At 44.1% G+C, this 17278-nt stretch overlaps 1 protein-coding gene across 1 annotated transcript; it reads left to right on the top strand.

The window, feature by feature from the left end:
• The first annotated feature begins 4550 nt into the window (after positions 1 to 4550).
• LOC146584680 (uncharacterized) lies at positions 4551 to 16499 on the top strand. Its single transcript, XM_085324293.1, has 5 exons — positions 4551 to 4649; positions 4716 to 4728; positions 4965 to 5087; positions 11074 to 11079; positions 15739 to 16499. The coding sequence occupies exons 1-5, from the start codon at positions 4551 to 4553 to the stop codon at positions 16230 to 16232; spliced, it is 735 nt and encodes a 244-aa protein (XP_085180419.1). The 3' UTR covers positions 16233 to 16499.
• The last annotated feature ends 779 nt before the right edge of the window (positions 16500 to 17278 follow it).

Below are 17278 nucleotides of genomic sequence, written 5' to 3'. Positions count from 1 at the left end.
GATAGGCTGTGCCCTTTTGGGGTAGCTGAGAATTTCCCCCTTACTTTGAGGAATTTAAGCCCTTTTCTTTTCTTAAACAAATGCAAAATTCAACTCTTCCCTTTGGAGGTGAACAAAACACTTGATCTGGCATGAAGAAATGCTAGATTTGCAATGATTCCCAGCTTTCTCTTTTTCCTTCTTCCACTAACACCCCCAGTTTGGCCCACAAACTGAGCAGTCTCCTAACCCTGGCTAGAATCTCTCCTGTGAGGCCTTTAGGTTGTGGAATTTCTACTTGGCAAAAATATACAGATAGGAAATGAGCACGGTTACATCTGTGTGGAAACTGTCAGGCAGTCTGCTTTCTGAAAGGTGACTCCTGGAAAATTTAGAGAAAAACAGATTTGCATGTCAAGAAAGACAGCTGGAGCCATTTTTGTGCAGCAGACACTGCCAAGGAATGATCACTTGGAACAGCATGTTCTCAGTCCTCCTGGAAATTATGGCATGGGAAACATCTTCCCAACYTTTCTTCATTGACTCCCATCTGAGTGCTGCTTTGATGTTCCTGAAGGAATCTTCTACATTGCACACTGGGATTGTGGTGATGAATGGAATGGAATTCCATAAACTAGTGAAAAGTAGCCCAAGAAATGCTATAGTGGGGAAATCTTTTTCATGCTAAAGCACAAACAATGGCCAAGTGTTGACAGAAGACAATAAATAACATGGTAAAAGAAGCAAAGCCTTTTCCCCTTAGATAGCAAGAGGCCTAGATAGCTGGAAATGCTGAACCAAGACAATATTGTCCTCTATGCCTCCTCCTCACTGCTGTAGCAGACTTTTCAGGTCTTGTTGCTGAGATGGATGAGGGAAAACTCAGCCCAGAGAATGGCCCTGTGTGACTCCAGAAAGGTAGAACATAATGCTTTAGCTCTGGAGGAGGGATAGATCCTCAACCCTGGACAAGTCTTGGKGCATCTTGACCTCTGCTTCCCTGCTTGTGAGATGGGGAAGGGGGTGGGGGAGTTTTGACCCTCTCCTTGATAAGCACTGCAGGATAGACAGACCCAAGGCTTTTGGCAAGAAGAGGCACAGCTGGCCCTGCTCTGGCAGCCTCATTCCTTGCACAAAATCTGTGCAAACAGAGAGACTTCTGTTTTATTTGCTAGCATCTTTTGCCTCCTTGTGGAAGGAAATTGGCAGGGGTCCAATAAAAATCTATATTTCTTTAACAACTGCTTCCCTCATGGCTTGATCCTGTCAGATGGACAAACCAGGCTCTGGATTTCCATAAGCCCTGTTCTGGCCAACCCTAAGGGAGAGTTCATTTCTTGACTTTCCTTCCTATTCCCTCTTCTCTGCTCCACTCCCTTCCTCTCTCCAGTCTTGCTTTACCCATCACTGAAAGAAGGCTTTAACCCAGAACTAATATCAAGAGCACYAGCCACTTGTGATGTCCCAAGCATAGGAGGCAAAAAGCTGAATATGAATTACAATGGCATTAACTAGAATGGTATGCTTTCAAGGCAATCACTTCCAGTCAAGCCATAAATTGGACATAATGTACAGCWTGCCTATAAGTTGCACATATGGCATGGATTAAGGAGAAAACTGAGCTAATGGTGTTGAAATCATTGCTATTAACACATGGTATCACTCACATACAYAGTGCACTCTGCAGCACAAAACTCCCAGGATACTGCATTGGATGGGGTTATTATGAAGTTTGGTTTTTTGAATGAGGAGATCTGAGTTGAATCCTGATCCTGCTTCCATCTCCCCATGTGACAGTTGGCAGGTTGCTAGGATTTTCCCCCTGTTCRCTCGGTGAAATCCTGAGTGCTGCAAATCCGACAGCTCTCTAATCGTTAACTCYTCATCCAGTCCGACACAGTGATGAACTTCACTCTGGCGAACGGACACAAAGGGTGCTCTTGAGTCTCTCTTGTTAGAGTGCCTGCACCTTCGCATAAGCAGTTGTAGCAGTTCCCAGTGAATGCCGTGTACCACAGAAAAGGGGAAAATCCTGCAATTCAGCAGAAATGTGCAGAGAATAGYGGGATTCCATGAAGAACAAGAAGACTGATTCTAGTACACTGGGCAGAGGGTTCACCAATTATGCTCTGTGCCAACCTCTTGCAAGTAGCTTCTAAAAAAAATTCTTTTTACTTGTGAAAAAGACACAGAGTTTGCTACTTCAGCTTTCTAAGCAATTAAGCAAAAGTGTTTAAACTCTGTCCTTCAAAATCAAGTGATCTGAGTGTTTCACAAACTTAATTAATTAATTAAACTAAAGGAAGCTGGAAAAAAAACTGGGATGAAACAAGCTTTTTTGCTATAAATTAAATATTAACTGAAATATTATTCTGAAATTGGTCTGATTTTGCTAAAATTTAGAAGAAAATCATGCATACAAGCAGTTTACATGTCAAAATGTCTTTTTTATTATTCAATAAGATACAGCTTTAAAATATTTTGAAATTCTCAAGAATTGATCTTGGGACAATTTTTGATTTTAGCATCTTCCTTTACTGAGAAGGTTGGAACTCTCTATGTTTATTCCAGCCTAATACAATCCAGGCTTCAGATCTCAAAACAATTTTTGTAAAAATGGAAACTCCAGTCTATGTCCAACTACARTTTTCAACCAAATGAGGAATAATGCCATTCTTCTAGCAGAGAACAAAGACCAGAGCTCAGATCTGTAGGCCAGCACACAGCAGCTGAGGAAGGGAGTTTCGTTTTCCCTTTCCCTTGGCAGAGGTAGCAGAAGGGCAGTCATGAGGGAATAGTTTCTCCTCCGTGCCACCGCTCTGAGGCTGTGCTGCCCCTACACAGCCTCCCAAGCCTAACCTGAAATCTCAGAGACCAAGGAGGGGCGGTGAAAGAAGAGCAAACTGCTAGAAAGAACCCCCTGAGTGTACAAAGCCTCTGTAAGGAGTGACTGTCACCCTTAGCTGGTCAGCACACTTCCGTTTTGCATCCTCCTCCCAATCCTATTAGTATTAGAAAGGGATAGAGCTATAACAGGAAAAGCCCATCTCTTAGCAGCACTGCCGACAGCTTGCCTTTTAAATCTTTAATAAGAGCTGTCTTGCACTGCCACTCTGATCTCCTGCATAACAGCATGTGGAAGCAGAAACCCAGTGGTCTGGCCCCTGCTAAGATCTGCTGGATGCTGGSTGGGTGTTTGGTAGATACCTGGGGATACTCAAGTCATTAAAATGCAGTGAAGGAGCCAAGTGCTGAATACTGGGATGTGTCTTCAGCACTGCAGTTCTTACTCCATCAGAAAGTCTTTCCTTCTCCACTTACACACCGGGGCCTGACTCTGGGACCTTGTTCCCATGTCCCATATAGAGGCTGCCATTCCCTGTGCCCTGCGAGCATTTGTAACCACAGGAGAGAAGAGAAAGGTCTARCAGCAACAAGAAGAGAAAGTGTTTGCAAGGGCCCAGTGGCACTGAATTTGGCCAAGACTTCCTCTTCTAGATCTAGATTTGGGAATGTAGACTGTTTCTCTTTTTAAAAGGGTGCAGAAATAGCAGCCATAAGACATTAACTAGAAAATTTTATAGACGAACTGACAGATGGTGATCACATAGACTTTGCCATAGTCTCTGGGTGAAGATTATTGTTATGGGAAGTAGAAGGCCTTGTTTACAGCCTAGGAAAGAGTCAGGAGTTTATTCTGAGGAAACATAGTTAATTAKAGTGGCAATATGCATTGAGCATGTTAGTATTCTGCTGCCCTCTCCTGGATGCAGTAACTTATTCTGACCCACAAGTAAAGTTTGTAGACTCTGAGCCAGCAGGAGAGCATGGCATGGTTGTTTGCAAGTCAGGCTGGTGACATCCCGGCTTCTGTCGGTCATGAAAAGTTACTCATCCATCTGCCTTTCAGAGGCAAGTGCACCTTCTTCAACCCTTTGCTTTGGAAAACTATAAAGTAGAGCACTTCTTGTGTGCACACCTACTCAGGGATTTCCTGGTGACCTTGGCCAAAAACTTCTCCCTTTCTAAGAGCAGAGATGGCTGCACTCCAGAGATGGCTCATGAAGTGCTTTGTGCATAAAAGGTTCTACTTGCACAGCACAGCCAGCAGTTCCCACTGACTCCAGTTGGAAAGGACTGGTGCTGTGTCCTCTGAGAAAGCAACGTTCAGCTGCTGTGCTCATGGAGCAGGTAATAGTCTAGCTTTTGAAAAAGGAGAGCACAAACTTTGTTCCCCATTTGGCATAAAGAGTCACCATCTGAAATAAGTGGAAAGCCTACAGTCTGCTCTRAATCTGGTTATTGGCTATTTTACAGTGCTTCTCACCATCTTCAGATCTCAAAAAGTCCTTGTAAAAAAGGAAACTCTGGTCATTGTCCAGCAATTTTAAAAACAGATGTCCCAGAGACTCTCTACTACCTCCATTTTCACAGACTTCAGGACATTACTCATCTCCAGGGTAGATATCTCTGATACCAGATGGTGAGGCATCCTGCAGGCATATGTAGGGAGAAAGAAAGACCTGTGAGGATGAGAGTGTGTGCCAGACAAAGTACGAGGCTATATACATATGCATACATGTGTGTCCCACCCTGACTTCACACCAGCAGTGAAAATTAAAGCCTCTGGATACATCCATGAGCAGCCCAGAGATGCCAATTCAAAAGATGTATATGCAGATTCCTAGCAGCTCTGCCCTCCCACAGGCAAGTCCTGCAGCCACTGTCATGCGCAGAACAAGCGGAAATGTAATAGCCTGAATTTACTTCAGTGCAGACCAATAGGATGATCTAGACCTGGAAGAGGTTTACAGCTATCACAAAGAGGTAAGTCCCTTGTAGAGGCAGGCAGTAGAGTTAGATACGTTTTAGACTTCTCCTGGACTACCAGCTGTCATGTGTCCCAGTTGCATACAACCCTGACCCTCTCTCCCTATGTKTCATTTGCCTTCTAAGAATTTCTTCTTTGGGTCTTGATTTTTTAGGTAGCTCCTGGCTTAGCCTGCCTGTTGCCCAATCTTCTGAAATGGAACAGAGCTCTAAAAAACACATCTCTTCTTCTGAGCCCATCCTGGATCTCAAGACAGACATAGCAGCAGCACTTCCAGGTGAGAAACACTTACCAGTTTGCTGCTACAGACCATTTTGGGCAAGGCTAGAGCAAGAAGAGGCTCTTTCTGGTATGCCAGGCTCCTTCAGTCACATGCAGAGCAATGTACTGGTTGTCTTGATGGTACCTCCACTTAGCAATAGACAACAGGGACATGTATTCCTGCTGGCCCCATTTCACAGCCTGTCTTCCTATTGTATCCCATTCCTTCAGCCCAAATGATCTGTTTTGCTCCCTGGACTCCAGTTATGCACAATGRCGCTTTGAACCCTTTCTTTTACCAGTAAGTCCTCTTTACTGCCAAGTGACCAGAGATACACCTGAGAGGCTTTCATCAAATCTGTGGCACAGCAGTGCTAGGATACAAAGCCTCTGTCAGAGACTCCATACTAAATAAGGAGGCAGAGACTGTGAAGAATCACAGAATGGCAGAACAGCTCAGACTGGAAGAGACCTTAGGCGGTCCTGCTCCAAACATGGACAGCTCTGATGTCAGACCAGCAGGCATTGAGCAAATCCATTTGCCAACTCTAAAACCGACTCCTAAATCGAAAAGCCCAACTCCAGCTGGATTTTTAAAACCTACAAGTATGTGCACTGCACAGTCCTCCTAGGCAACCTATTTGAAGGTGTAATTATCCTCATACTGGACAAATTATTCCTTATAACCAGTCAGAACTGGTTTCAGCTTAAGCCCATTGCCTCTCATCTGCCTGCTCTTCACTTTTAAAGGGCCTTCCCAGTAACTCCCTGTAGGTAAAGCCGCCATCACACCCCCCAAAGCCTTCCCTTCCCCAGGCTGAACAAGACTAGCTCCCTCAGCCTCTCCTCAGAGGATAAGTGCTCCAGCCCCTGATCATCTCCATTTCCCTCCACTGAACCTGCTCCAGTTTGTTGATGTCTTTTTTCTATTTGGGGGTCCAAAGCTAGTCACAGTTTTCCAGATGGGATCTAAGAAGGGCGAGTAAATAGAACAATCATTTCCTTCAATCTACTGGCTACAGTCTTGTTCAAACAGCCCAAGATGCTGTTGGCCTTTTCTGCCATGGCAGAGGGCTGGTTTATGTTCACCTTGCTGCCCACGAGGATCCCAGGTATTTTCCAGCAGAGCTGCGTGCCCACCATCTCTTCCACCTTGAATTGTTCAACACAGGAATAACTGATGCTGAGTTGCTGTTGTGTCCTGTAGCTTCTGAGCTAGTGAGACACCTCAGCAACAGGTGGCTGGCRTTGCTCCTCTTGGCAGAAACTGCACCTCTTTAAACATGTTTGCCACATACAGTATCAATGACTACTACCTGCCAAGATGCAGAAGGACTTGCCTAAAGAGATCTGTTTGACAAGAAGCRCCTAGTGAAAGCTACTTGTAGTTGATAAAGCACTGAAACATCTGCCTTAGTCCAAATTTCTTGTTGGTATAAATCAGCACARCTCCACTGGCTTGAGTTATAGCAGCTTAAAACATCTGAGGATCTGGCTCTTCAYTGGTACTAGAATTTTACCTATCATCTCTGAATTAGCTCTGCTTTGCCAAAATGAACTCCGTTGCCTTTTGTATCGCCGACATAAAGCTGGATCCATTTCACTCATAAACCATGACCAAAGTGATACAATCATGCAAATTCTTAGTCAGATAAAGCTATTGTCAATCATATAAAATTCACCACACCTCAACTGGTAATTCTTTTGGCCATCCATCTCACAGTTCCTCCAAAGAAACTCCTTTAGCAGTTTGCATGCCCACATCATTCTCAGAAAAGATTTTGCTGGGGCTTGGGACTTCCCAGCATCAGGATAAAGCAAAATATCTGGCTACCAGTGTTAGGGAGTCTCAGTGGTCATCTCTGAGGCAGTCAGAGTTTTGCTGAGGCAGTCAGAGTTTTGCTGCTGCCTCCCCAACCCTCCCCAGGAGTGCCTGAACTAAGACAGATTAATGTGGCTGCTAAATTAGCTAGTAAAATTATCACTTGGGCTAAGAATCTACCATTTTACTAATAAAGATATCCTGAAGGAGGAAAGTGTACTTGGACTGTGCAAAGGAGGAGAGTTCACTGAGGAGGGAATGTATTCTAAAAGAGAAAGCAGTGCTGGCAGAGCTATTACCTTTCTAAAACAAACAAAMAAAAAAGATAATTTCTAGCCATCARTACAACTCGCCTCACTCATGCAATGTCAGCTCCTGCCATCTGTGTGTTGAACTCCAGAGAGAAGAGCAAATAAAGGGGAAGTTAAAGATTGAAGCCATCACGGAATGAACTTAGAACAGCAATTAGCCTGCTGATGGATAGAGTGTCATCGTTTGCTGAGGGATTTTGAGGGTGATGAGTGCTGATGTAGTTCACAGAATGAACCTGGCTCTGATTTAACTGCAAAAACACAATCTTTATTTGTCCAGACAKAACCCAGGTGTCCATAAAAGTAATGTATAACAAAAGGTGTATCTAACTCTATATATTCATCTATCATTCATGATAGACACATTGCGCTTAAGTCAGAAAAGTCTGAATTAGACAGCTTTCCTTGATCCAGCATACATGTATGAATTCCTATAGCCACACATTGCCAGATTGCAAGCATTTCGTAGGGTACATGCTCTCAGGATATAGGCATTGTCATAATGTATGCAGTYCTACAGTGTGTGCATATATGTGTAAATATATATATATATATATAAACATACATATGCATACATAAATATATACTTGCACTCCAGCAAATACATACTGYATTTTCATGAGAGCTCTTGAGAGTATTTTGTTTCCTGTGACCATACAATCTGGYACAGTGATTCTGCAAGCTAAACATACTCTAAAGGAGATGAAGCTGTGGCTTCACACTAGCAGATGACGACAAGGGCAATGTTTGTGAGCCTATGACCATCATAGACTTCCCAAGCTGTTCTTAGTATCTATATCACAGAGGGATCCAGGCCAGGAGGAATGGGAAGGGTGGCTAAGCTCCCGTTCCCTTCACAGCAAAAGGCAATCTCTGGCATTGGTCACCCATGCTATGTATCACATCAACACCAGCAGATGCCATTGACCAGTTTCCCTTTGCCGTTGAGAGCTAGACCCACCCTCAGGGGCAACAGCATGTCTCAGTCACACCCTGGTAACAGGCCTGAAATCCCGAAGTGGAAAAGCATGGATTCTCTCACACAAGCCCACCTTTGTGGTGCTGGTGCAGATGACACTCACCACAGGTCACACAGGAATGTAAAACAAGAAAGCCAGAAAGGAGAGATACCGCTAGCTGAAACCCCATCTCTCCAAGTATTGCACAAATGCTGATTCTGTTTTGTGGAAGTTTGGGGCCCTCTGGGCCACACTCTTCCCCTCCAGCAATGCAGAGTCCTCCCATGGGAGCAGGCTGGGCTCAGAAGAGAGGTCAAGGGACCCCTTGCAGCCTTCCTGCTCCTAATCAAAGTAGTCTCTCTCTCCTGCTGCTGCTAGCAACAATTCCTCTTTGATTTTAATTTTATATGATGCTGCTTTCCCCCTTGTTTTCTCATTTTGCCATCTCCAACTCCTAAATCTGTATAGCCCCCTCCTGACAGAAGAGGACAACCTGAATGGTAGAGAAAATCTTGATTATTGTTTCAAGGCTGCAAGGTCAGGTCTGTCAAGAGATTCAGCTTGGGTTTGTTTATTTGGGTTTTTTTGTTGTTGTTGTTCTTTTCTCCTTCTGTTTCTTGCTGTGATGTTGCAACAGCAGGAACTGATTATAAACCTAACCACAAATAAAAGCCAGACTGGAATTTCTTCCACCCATGAAATGAGTTTTGGCTCAAGCCAATCTCTGCCCCTGCACATCACAGATAACCAGTTTCACTGCTGTTCTTTGCTGAGCTTGGTGCTCTCTGCCAAGGGGTCCAGAGCCTCCCTGGAGAGCTAGCTCAGCACTAACGGGCRTTACCAGACCTGTGCAGCAGGGCAACCAGGGCCTAAATGCAAGGCTGAGAACAAAGTGCACTAGTACAGCTGCGGGTGAAACCTCCAGAGCTATCTGGCAGCTGGATTAAGGCCAAAATAAGAGCAAAAGCAGAGCCTGTGCTGATAAAAAAAGATATATTCCAACACAGGGGATAGAAAGGGCCTTGGCTTTTAGCGGGGAAGTTTAAAATGAAAAGCTGTTTGTCTATCCTGGTCCTGCCACCCCAGCGTCCTGCTGGGGTTGCTATAGCAATTAATCCATTCACAGTGTTGCCAGCGCTGCAGATTTAGCAACAAGCTTTGCCCGCACAACTGGTGTTACTGAGGCTCTTGGGAACACAGAGGCTACCGCTGAGGGTGTATAGGGTCAAAGACATTTATTTATGCAGAGACTTGTCCTTCTTTGATAAAGTAAGAAGGATTAGAGCAAACCAGAAGTGCAGAAATCAGTTTTCAGGCTCTGTTTGACTTTCCGATAAGCAATTTGGGCAGAGGCAAGATCTGAAATTCATGGGGTCTAGGAGCTTCCCCAGCACCAGCCATTTGGCATCAGGCATGGATAAGTTGCAAACATATCCTGTGGATCCGGAAGAGCATCCAGCCTATCCTCATCACCACTCATGGTCAAGTAACTCAAGGCTGACACAGGCTGGCACTTCCCAGAGGAATCTACTCTTGACACGCAGAATCAAGTCATTTCCATCACCACCTCCCTTCTGCACAGGAGCTAAGCTTGTCATCTCTATCAGACTCTTGACCAAGAGTTCTCTGGGAAATATGTTGGATAAAGAGTAAATCTGTCCCCAGAATGCAGTTTTAAGGCAACGAAAGCTTACACTGTGTTGTTCAATTGAACTGTTTAGGTCTCTGCTCCTCTTCTCCACGCACATATACATACACACAAACTAAATAGGCCTTTCTAGCTCTTCTTGTGAAGGGCTTTTCCCCATCCTTGTGCTTTTGTTTCACAATACTCTAAATTTAAGTGGCTAAAAATGAGCTTAGTAGGCTTGTAAAGGAACTGGGGCATTTCTTTTTGACCTCAAGCAATGTTTTTTTTTTTTTTTAATTTATTTAAAAACTATAAAAGAACTGTTGAAAGAAGATCATGGAATGAAAACACTCCATGAACCACAAAGCTCTGCTTCTTCCTGTGTGTAGGAGAGTTCCCTCTGATGCTTTGCTGCCTGGTCAGCTGCCTGGTAGAGACGTAACCCTCTATGAGAGACTGCTTTTGACTGGAATAAAAAAAAGGCCATTTTCTGTTTAGGGGAGATTTGGGTCCAGCACATGGTGTGACAGACAAACCAATCTCTGAAGTAAATACAATTTGAGCTGAAGATCCTTCGGCTGGCTGGGGAAGTGCCACAAGAATGAACTGTTCTTCACCTGTCTGTGCTGGGATCTTTCAACAAACCCCTGCTAATGCTACTTTACCACAAGTTATCTGCCTCGTGAACATTTCCCCAGATAGGATCTTCTGTCTTARGTCTTTACTGCAAATTGACAGAGGAGGGTCAAATCTCAATCAACCCTCAGGGTTGCAAAGATCTCAGATGCAGTCTGTACTCAGCATGTGAGGTGTAATGGCAGATGGACAGCAAAGGACGTAGCCAAGTACAGTCGGTGGAGCAAAAGGAAGCTGGCTTTGTCCGGAGGAAAGGCTATGAAATCTGGAATACAGGAAGCACAAAGGTCCATCTGCAGAAGCAAGCCCTATCTGCAGCTGGGCTGTTGCTTGAGCATGCTCCTCCACTGAGACATGCTAGGCCACTTGGAAAGCCAGCCACATTCAGATCCATCTTAGAAGCTCAATGCCTTTCCCAGACAGTAGTCAACGGCCTGCCTTTCCCATAAGCAGAAGTGAAAATGTCTCATCCAGAGACACAGAGCCTTTGGTTTTGTTCCCAGATCACATCTTTTCTGGAGCTGGAAGCACTGATACAAAGAACCAAACCAAACAGAATGAGCCTGGGCCCCAGGCTCCTGGCACACAACTAGTCCATCTCCCTGCCAAGTACTCTGGAAAAAAAATGTTATCCAAAAAAACAGCAAGGAGTTGGGACAATGTGTGCTTCCCCTTGCAAAGCGCCAGCTCAGAGTGTGCAGGAGCCTGTTTATTGCAGTCAGCAAGATTTCTAGCACTACTATAGGCCTGTTTTGGAAGTGTCACTTCAGCACTCTAACTGATGCTCTAAAACAGACAAAAGTGTCACATAGGAAGTAAAGTCTGAGAAAATTAAATAAGAATGAAATATGCAATCTACATAACAGATATTTTTTCCCAGATGAGTAATTGGAGTGCAGTGAGAAGCCATCAGAAGAAGAGCTGTAAGGCATGTTAGGACTCAGGTAGTAGATATACCTGCATATTGACATACACAGACTGGCCCCACAGAGCTTATTGCTGTAAACAAGATATAAAAATATGAGAGAAGGCTACCCCAAGGAAAAATGAGGTTATTTGTCCAAAACTGCAGAGAAGATCAATGGCAAGGAAATACCATGGAAGATGTAGAGCAGCACCTGGCTGCTCAAAGCCTGAGGCTTTATGTGTCAGGTTTGAAATAGGCAGGTCTCTAGCCAACATGATCCTCAACTCTTCAAATCTCTAGCACTCAGAAAGAAAACACATGCTTACCCTTATAGCACACTCTGGTCTTTTAACTGGGGTCATAAAGACCCTGATCACATAGACAGGGTTAGGCACAGATTCCTAGTTCCAAGTACCCCATACCACTCATGGGAGCATCTGCTGGGTTGCCATGTAGAAAAGTGGCCAAGATGAATGTTTGCCCTCTAACATCTCTCTATTTTTGAATCCTGCAAATTCCAGCAAGGAGTTGTCTTCCCTCGAAATACTTCTGAAAATCTGATATACTTGTGGCTCCTATCCATTCCTTAGCCATCTGGAAACATATGTGCTGGTGCAGGTGAACACTTGGGCTATGATATTTGGCCCGTAGGAGGCTAGTGTTGCACCCATGTATGAAGAGAAAAAAAAAACTTGCTAATATGTACATTTCTGAATGTGTACAAGATCATTACTATGGATGTTAGCATGAAAGTCAGGCACAACAAGCTATGAGAAAGCATACTCTTAGTAAATGAGATGAAAGGAAGCCAAGTAAATTGTTACAAGTAATTACTGAGTATTTCCAAAAACCAATCATTAAGAGTCACTAATTCCCTCATGCAAAGTCTCTTGGCTGCTTGCAGATGGCCTATTTCACCTCATATAGATGTTAGGTTTCAACTAGTTCATCACACCTAAATTAGCAGAGTTATATTGCTTGTACTTTCATAAGATCTGGACCAGGTTGTACACTCACATGGAGACTGTGTATTGGAGATGTACAGGAATGAACTGAAGATTATCCTCTTGGTAGATTCAAAACAGAGCTATAATCCCTTTGCAGACATATGCTCTAGGAGATTTTTCAGTGTGGCTCGACACTGTTGAGCTGTGCTGTGCTCCCCAAGATCAGCAGCCCRTGATGTGTCCCAGGCAGTCACAGATACAATGGGAACATAGCAACAACAGCTAGTCTGCAGGAGTGTGGATTCTGCAAGTTTGGTAGATTGGCAGCTGAATTTCAACCTATTCTTCCCAGAACATGCCAYGGAAATCAGCATAGTCTGTCCTGGAGAACGTACAAGAACAGTACCCAAGAGACTTAGGTTTTGGTCTCAGACTGGTATACGGAACAAGTGAACTTAATAAATTACTTTGTTTCTTTGTGACTAAAATGGGAATAATGTACTGTAAAATGCACTGATATCCTTAGACAAAAAATGCTATAACAAGATAGCTATTGTTATTGGATTGTCTTGTAGCTAGTGCTGAAGGAGAACTTCAGAGATCTGAATTCAGTTCCCAGCTAAGCCACAGAGTCATTGTATGAATTTGAGTATGTCAGCTTACGCTTCCCAAGCCATAGCTCCCCATTTCACRAAGGTAATTGTGAGCCTTTCAGATAAGATGATTAAAGTGGCATAAGAATTTAGAGATTTCACCCCATCAATCAAAGAATTCAGGGCTAAGATGCATCCTTGTGACATCCTGGAGAGATTTGCCAAAGAAAATCCAGTCTTCAAGGTTTCTTTTCAGTGATGGATGCCATTTCAGTTTTCTACCTTTAGTGATTTTAGCGATGGAGCTTTTCAAGTAAATGTCAAAATAAAAAAGAAGACGAAAGAAAAAGGAAAAAAGATAAAATCCCAAACCCTGTCCTGTCAAAGTTTTCAGGGAGAAATAAAATCCACCTTTACATTTTCTTCTTCCATGGAGGAAAATGTTTAGGCTTTGATCAGGAATTTAAATTAGAAATATTTAATACTCTGTTTTACATCTATACTGACAGAGCTTCTTAAAAAATCAGGTTAGAAATTTAGACAAAATGAGGCTTTTTCAGTGCAACCTCTTTGAGAAAAATCTTTGCTTTGTTTTCCCAAGATTCTTTCTACATATTTCTCTTGATTTTGAGAAACATAGGCAGTCATTTCCGCTCCGTTCTCTAATCCCACATGTGCTGCTCATCTGTACAAGTCTCCTCCCTCTTCCATACTTCRGCTTCCCCATGCACACAGACATTTTGCACAAAGGGTGATGAGACAAACTTAATTGCACAGAGATCTGCTCAAGGAGTTCATCACTGATGGCATACATTGACTCTGACCATCAAAGTTACCTTTGGGGAARAGGAAAAGAAAAGAACAAAGAAAGAGAGAGAAGAGGCACAGGAAAAACTTTTTCAAGAAGAAAAGCAATGGGAGTCTCTACAGCAGAACAGATTCTCCCAGCCCCTCTGCAGTGCTGCAGGGCCTCCCCATAACACCTTTCCTCCAGTAACTGGAGAGTTTTCACCAGGACCTGCTCACCATCCCTTTTGATTGCTTTCAGTTATGTTAATAGCGATAACTGGAGCACATTCGATCAGAGTKTTGCAGCACTAACTGTTGTACGGCTTTGTGTAGGTGCGTTATTGGGTAGTGCTTATTGGCTGCCTAAATGGCTATCAGCTAGTAAGCTCTGCTTTTGCCCTTGTATAAAGTTATAAACAGAAAACTAAGAAGTGAGGAGTGAAAAAAGAGGGAGGATAAACCACATGCCAATGGCAATCACTTCCTATAACATCTGWCATAACATACGTAACTTCAGAATCCACCAGTGTAAGGCTACRAGGGCCAGAGAATTTGTAATACATGGGTAAAAAGTATGGTCCTAGCAGTATGCAGAGGGTTGTAGGTGGAAGATTGYAAAATGAAAGGCAGACAGCTGTGTTACAAGTGAAAAGTTAGACAGTGGCAAATGGTAGGCATTACTCAGATTAAAGCTCTGTGCAACAGCAGGCTTTTTAAAATGTTTTGAGAGGAAGAAGCAAAAATTACTGCCAGGTAATACTGCTGCTCAGAAAAGCAAAGTTGTCATTATAGGTAAAAAATGTCTCCATGCATCCGATTCACCCCCCCCCCCAAAAAAAAAGTGCAAATTAAAACCAAATAATGAAGAAAAACACACCTCTTCCCCAAAGGTTCCAAAGAGCAGAAAGGCCAATCCAATAAAATCCAATAAAAAAGGATTTTGGAAATTCCTCTGCTATCTATGGAGCGTCTGGCTCTAGGCAGGCCCAGACCTGCCAAGTACTGGACCCACCATGTGGACAGAGCCCTCAGGTGCCTGAGGACCCTTCTGGCTATCTCATCATTGAGATATGCCAACATATCAATCACAATATCACATGCCAACAGCACCTCCAGATCTCTGGGGCCCAATGTCTGACTTTCTCTTTGTTACTTCTGCCTGAGCTCCTTCATCCAAAGCAACGTGGTAGGAACTGTGGGGCAGATAGTACCAGCACTGAACGTCATTCCTTGGATAGTATCAGGAGTGAGCAAGGATGCGTTTGAAGGATTCGCTGTACTTGGTGAAGTGCCCCTCTCACCTTCCTTCTAGGTATTAGTAAAAATTCCCTGAGGTTCAGCTGTAGATGCATATGTTGCTCTTTGCAGACCTAAGGTGAGGGGACAGGAGACTCTGTGCTAAATGCCTTTTTATCAGTTTCCATTAAGTTTTCTCCCTGAATGATTTTCTCTGGCAGCTGGTAATTGAAACAGAGTGTCTATTTCCAGTGCTTGTTTTCTACTAATGTTAACAAACAAAAGTGTGTGCTGCATCTGCCTGAGGTCTGCAGGAGGCTGTGCAATTTGTTCTTCCATTTAAGGCTTCCTTTCATCTTAGATTTCTGGTTTGGACTGTTCCTGCACTCAGTATCCTTCAGCACCACCGCAGAGCAGGCCACAAAGCATATGAAACTCATAACCTTTTCAGGATCATCCTAGCCCACCTGGGGCTGGCCCCAAGGCTCAGTCTATAGTCCTCTTGTGACCTCTGTGCAGTTGTCTCAGTGCCAAGGACCACTGATGCTGGCTTGTATGTACAATGCAGAGTGGGATAGCAGGAGCTGAGCTTGTGGAAGTCCGAGGATTGTGGAGCACCTTTTCACATGAGCACACAAGGCCTCAGCTCAGCCCAGTAGCCCTCAGAGAGTGTCAGATGACTGCAGAACATCTGCCACCATACCTCAAAGTGCTCAGTCACTCATGTGGCTATATCTCAACTTTAGCTTAAGATGTAGCATRTCCTCATGGGCTGTGCAAGTTCCTGCTCCTAACATGGCTCTCTGGATTTTCTTCCTCCAGTCAACAGCACCCCAGAGGACCCTGGAGAGCCAAAGCAATGTCAAGAGACGAAGCAGGACTCAGTCAGCCTGAGCAGTGGGTATGACTTTGCAACCATTGACACAAGCAGCTATTGCAAGCCTGACCCAGCTCTGGTCACAGGTGAGAAACTTCCAGACAGAGATCCACAGTCACAGGGGGAGGATCTCAGCCCTGTAGACTCCTTGCCATGGCCAGAGGCCCCTGAGGAATTCCCACCATGCCCCAACACCCTGGATTTCTCCAAGTCCTTCAAGAAGCTGGAGGAGGTGAAGCAGATGGGGCAGAGAAGTAACAGTGACAATTCAAATGTGAAGGAGAATGGGGTCGGGGGTGAACCTGAGGCAGCAGCCATGAGCGAGGAAAGGAAGGCACTGGCATCTGAGCTGGGGAAGTGCATTGAGGACTTCCGGAAGATCAAAATCCCTGCTGCCTTTCCCAACAAGAAACGGCAGTGGCAAAGTGAGCTGCTGAAAAAATACCATCTGTGAGAGGACAAGTGGGGACTGAGGCCTCCATTGAGGGGAGAATGGCCTCCCAGAAGAATGAGRGTGGTGATCTGAGTCTTTCCACTGAAGTCTCCTGGGCAGTGGGTGACCACAGCTATCCCATGCACCTGAAATGCAGAGAGGGTGTGTGTAGGTTGCTTGTTCAGCCCATCCAACAATGACAGCATGCTTCTTACCACGGCAGTGGGGAGAGTGGGGGTAGTATGCATGATAATGTCAAGTGGCTCAAACACAGATGGAGAGGTTAGAAAAAAGAAGGGTCCCAGGATGAATCCTCAAGGCCAAACCTACCATCCAGCAGAATTTTCCACATTCATGAGAATGAACTTTACTAATATTTCAAAAAATAAAATCTAGTTGATGTAAAAAATGAATTCTAGTCTCCTAATTTCTTTAGTACAGATGTTTGAACTTAGTGGACAGCAACTTTCCTCACACTTCCTTGCTACAGCTCTTGGGATGAATCAGGGAAGTCTCTGCATGTCCCAAAGAAATCATCTCATGCTCTGACTGTGGTCTTCAAACAGCTCCATAGAAGAAGAATAAGAAAGAAACATCCAACAAGTAAGTGCCAGAGCAGCCCTCCCACTCTGATGAAATACACAGAAGAATTTTGGCTTCTTTTTTAGATTAAACAAAAATAACCAAATGAAACACTTGCCAAGTTTTTGACTTGGTGAAGCTTTGTCTGCAGTGAGTATTTGCTTGGCCTGTCAGGGAAGCAAACATGAGAGGTCAGATTTACATTCTCTTTCCTTTTRTATGCAGCCGTACTACAAAAGTGTTTACAGAAACTTGGACAGTCAGAGCAACTCAAGATAACACTGGGGCAACATCCTTTTTCAAGCAGAGTTGGCAGTCGGTAAAAGCCTCATTATCCCAAGTCTGCTGCACAGGCCTTTCAGTTCCTGGAAGACAGATGGACACAGAGCCTGTAAGAGCAAACGTATTGCCAGAAGAGATTGAATCAGAGTGTGTTAGATCTGGAGCTTGTCCATGGCTGTGCTAGAGGCTGGAAGGAGTAGAAT

The sequence above is a fragment of the Rhea americana genome, unplaced genomic scaffold, assembly GCF_003343005.1.
Source record: "Rhea americana isolate MKP2758 unplaced genomic scaffold, rheAme1 scaffold_90, whole genome shotgun sequence".
NCBI classification, from domain to species: Eukaryota; Metazoa; Chordata; class Aves; order Rheiformes; family Rheidae; genus Rhea; species Rhea americana.
Note: the sequence above shows the minus strand (reverse complement) of the source record. Positions and strands in the feature narration are given on the sequence as shown.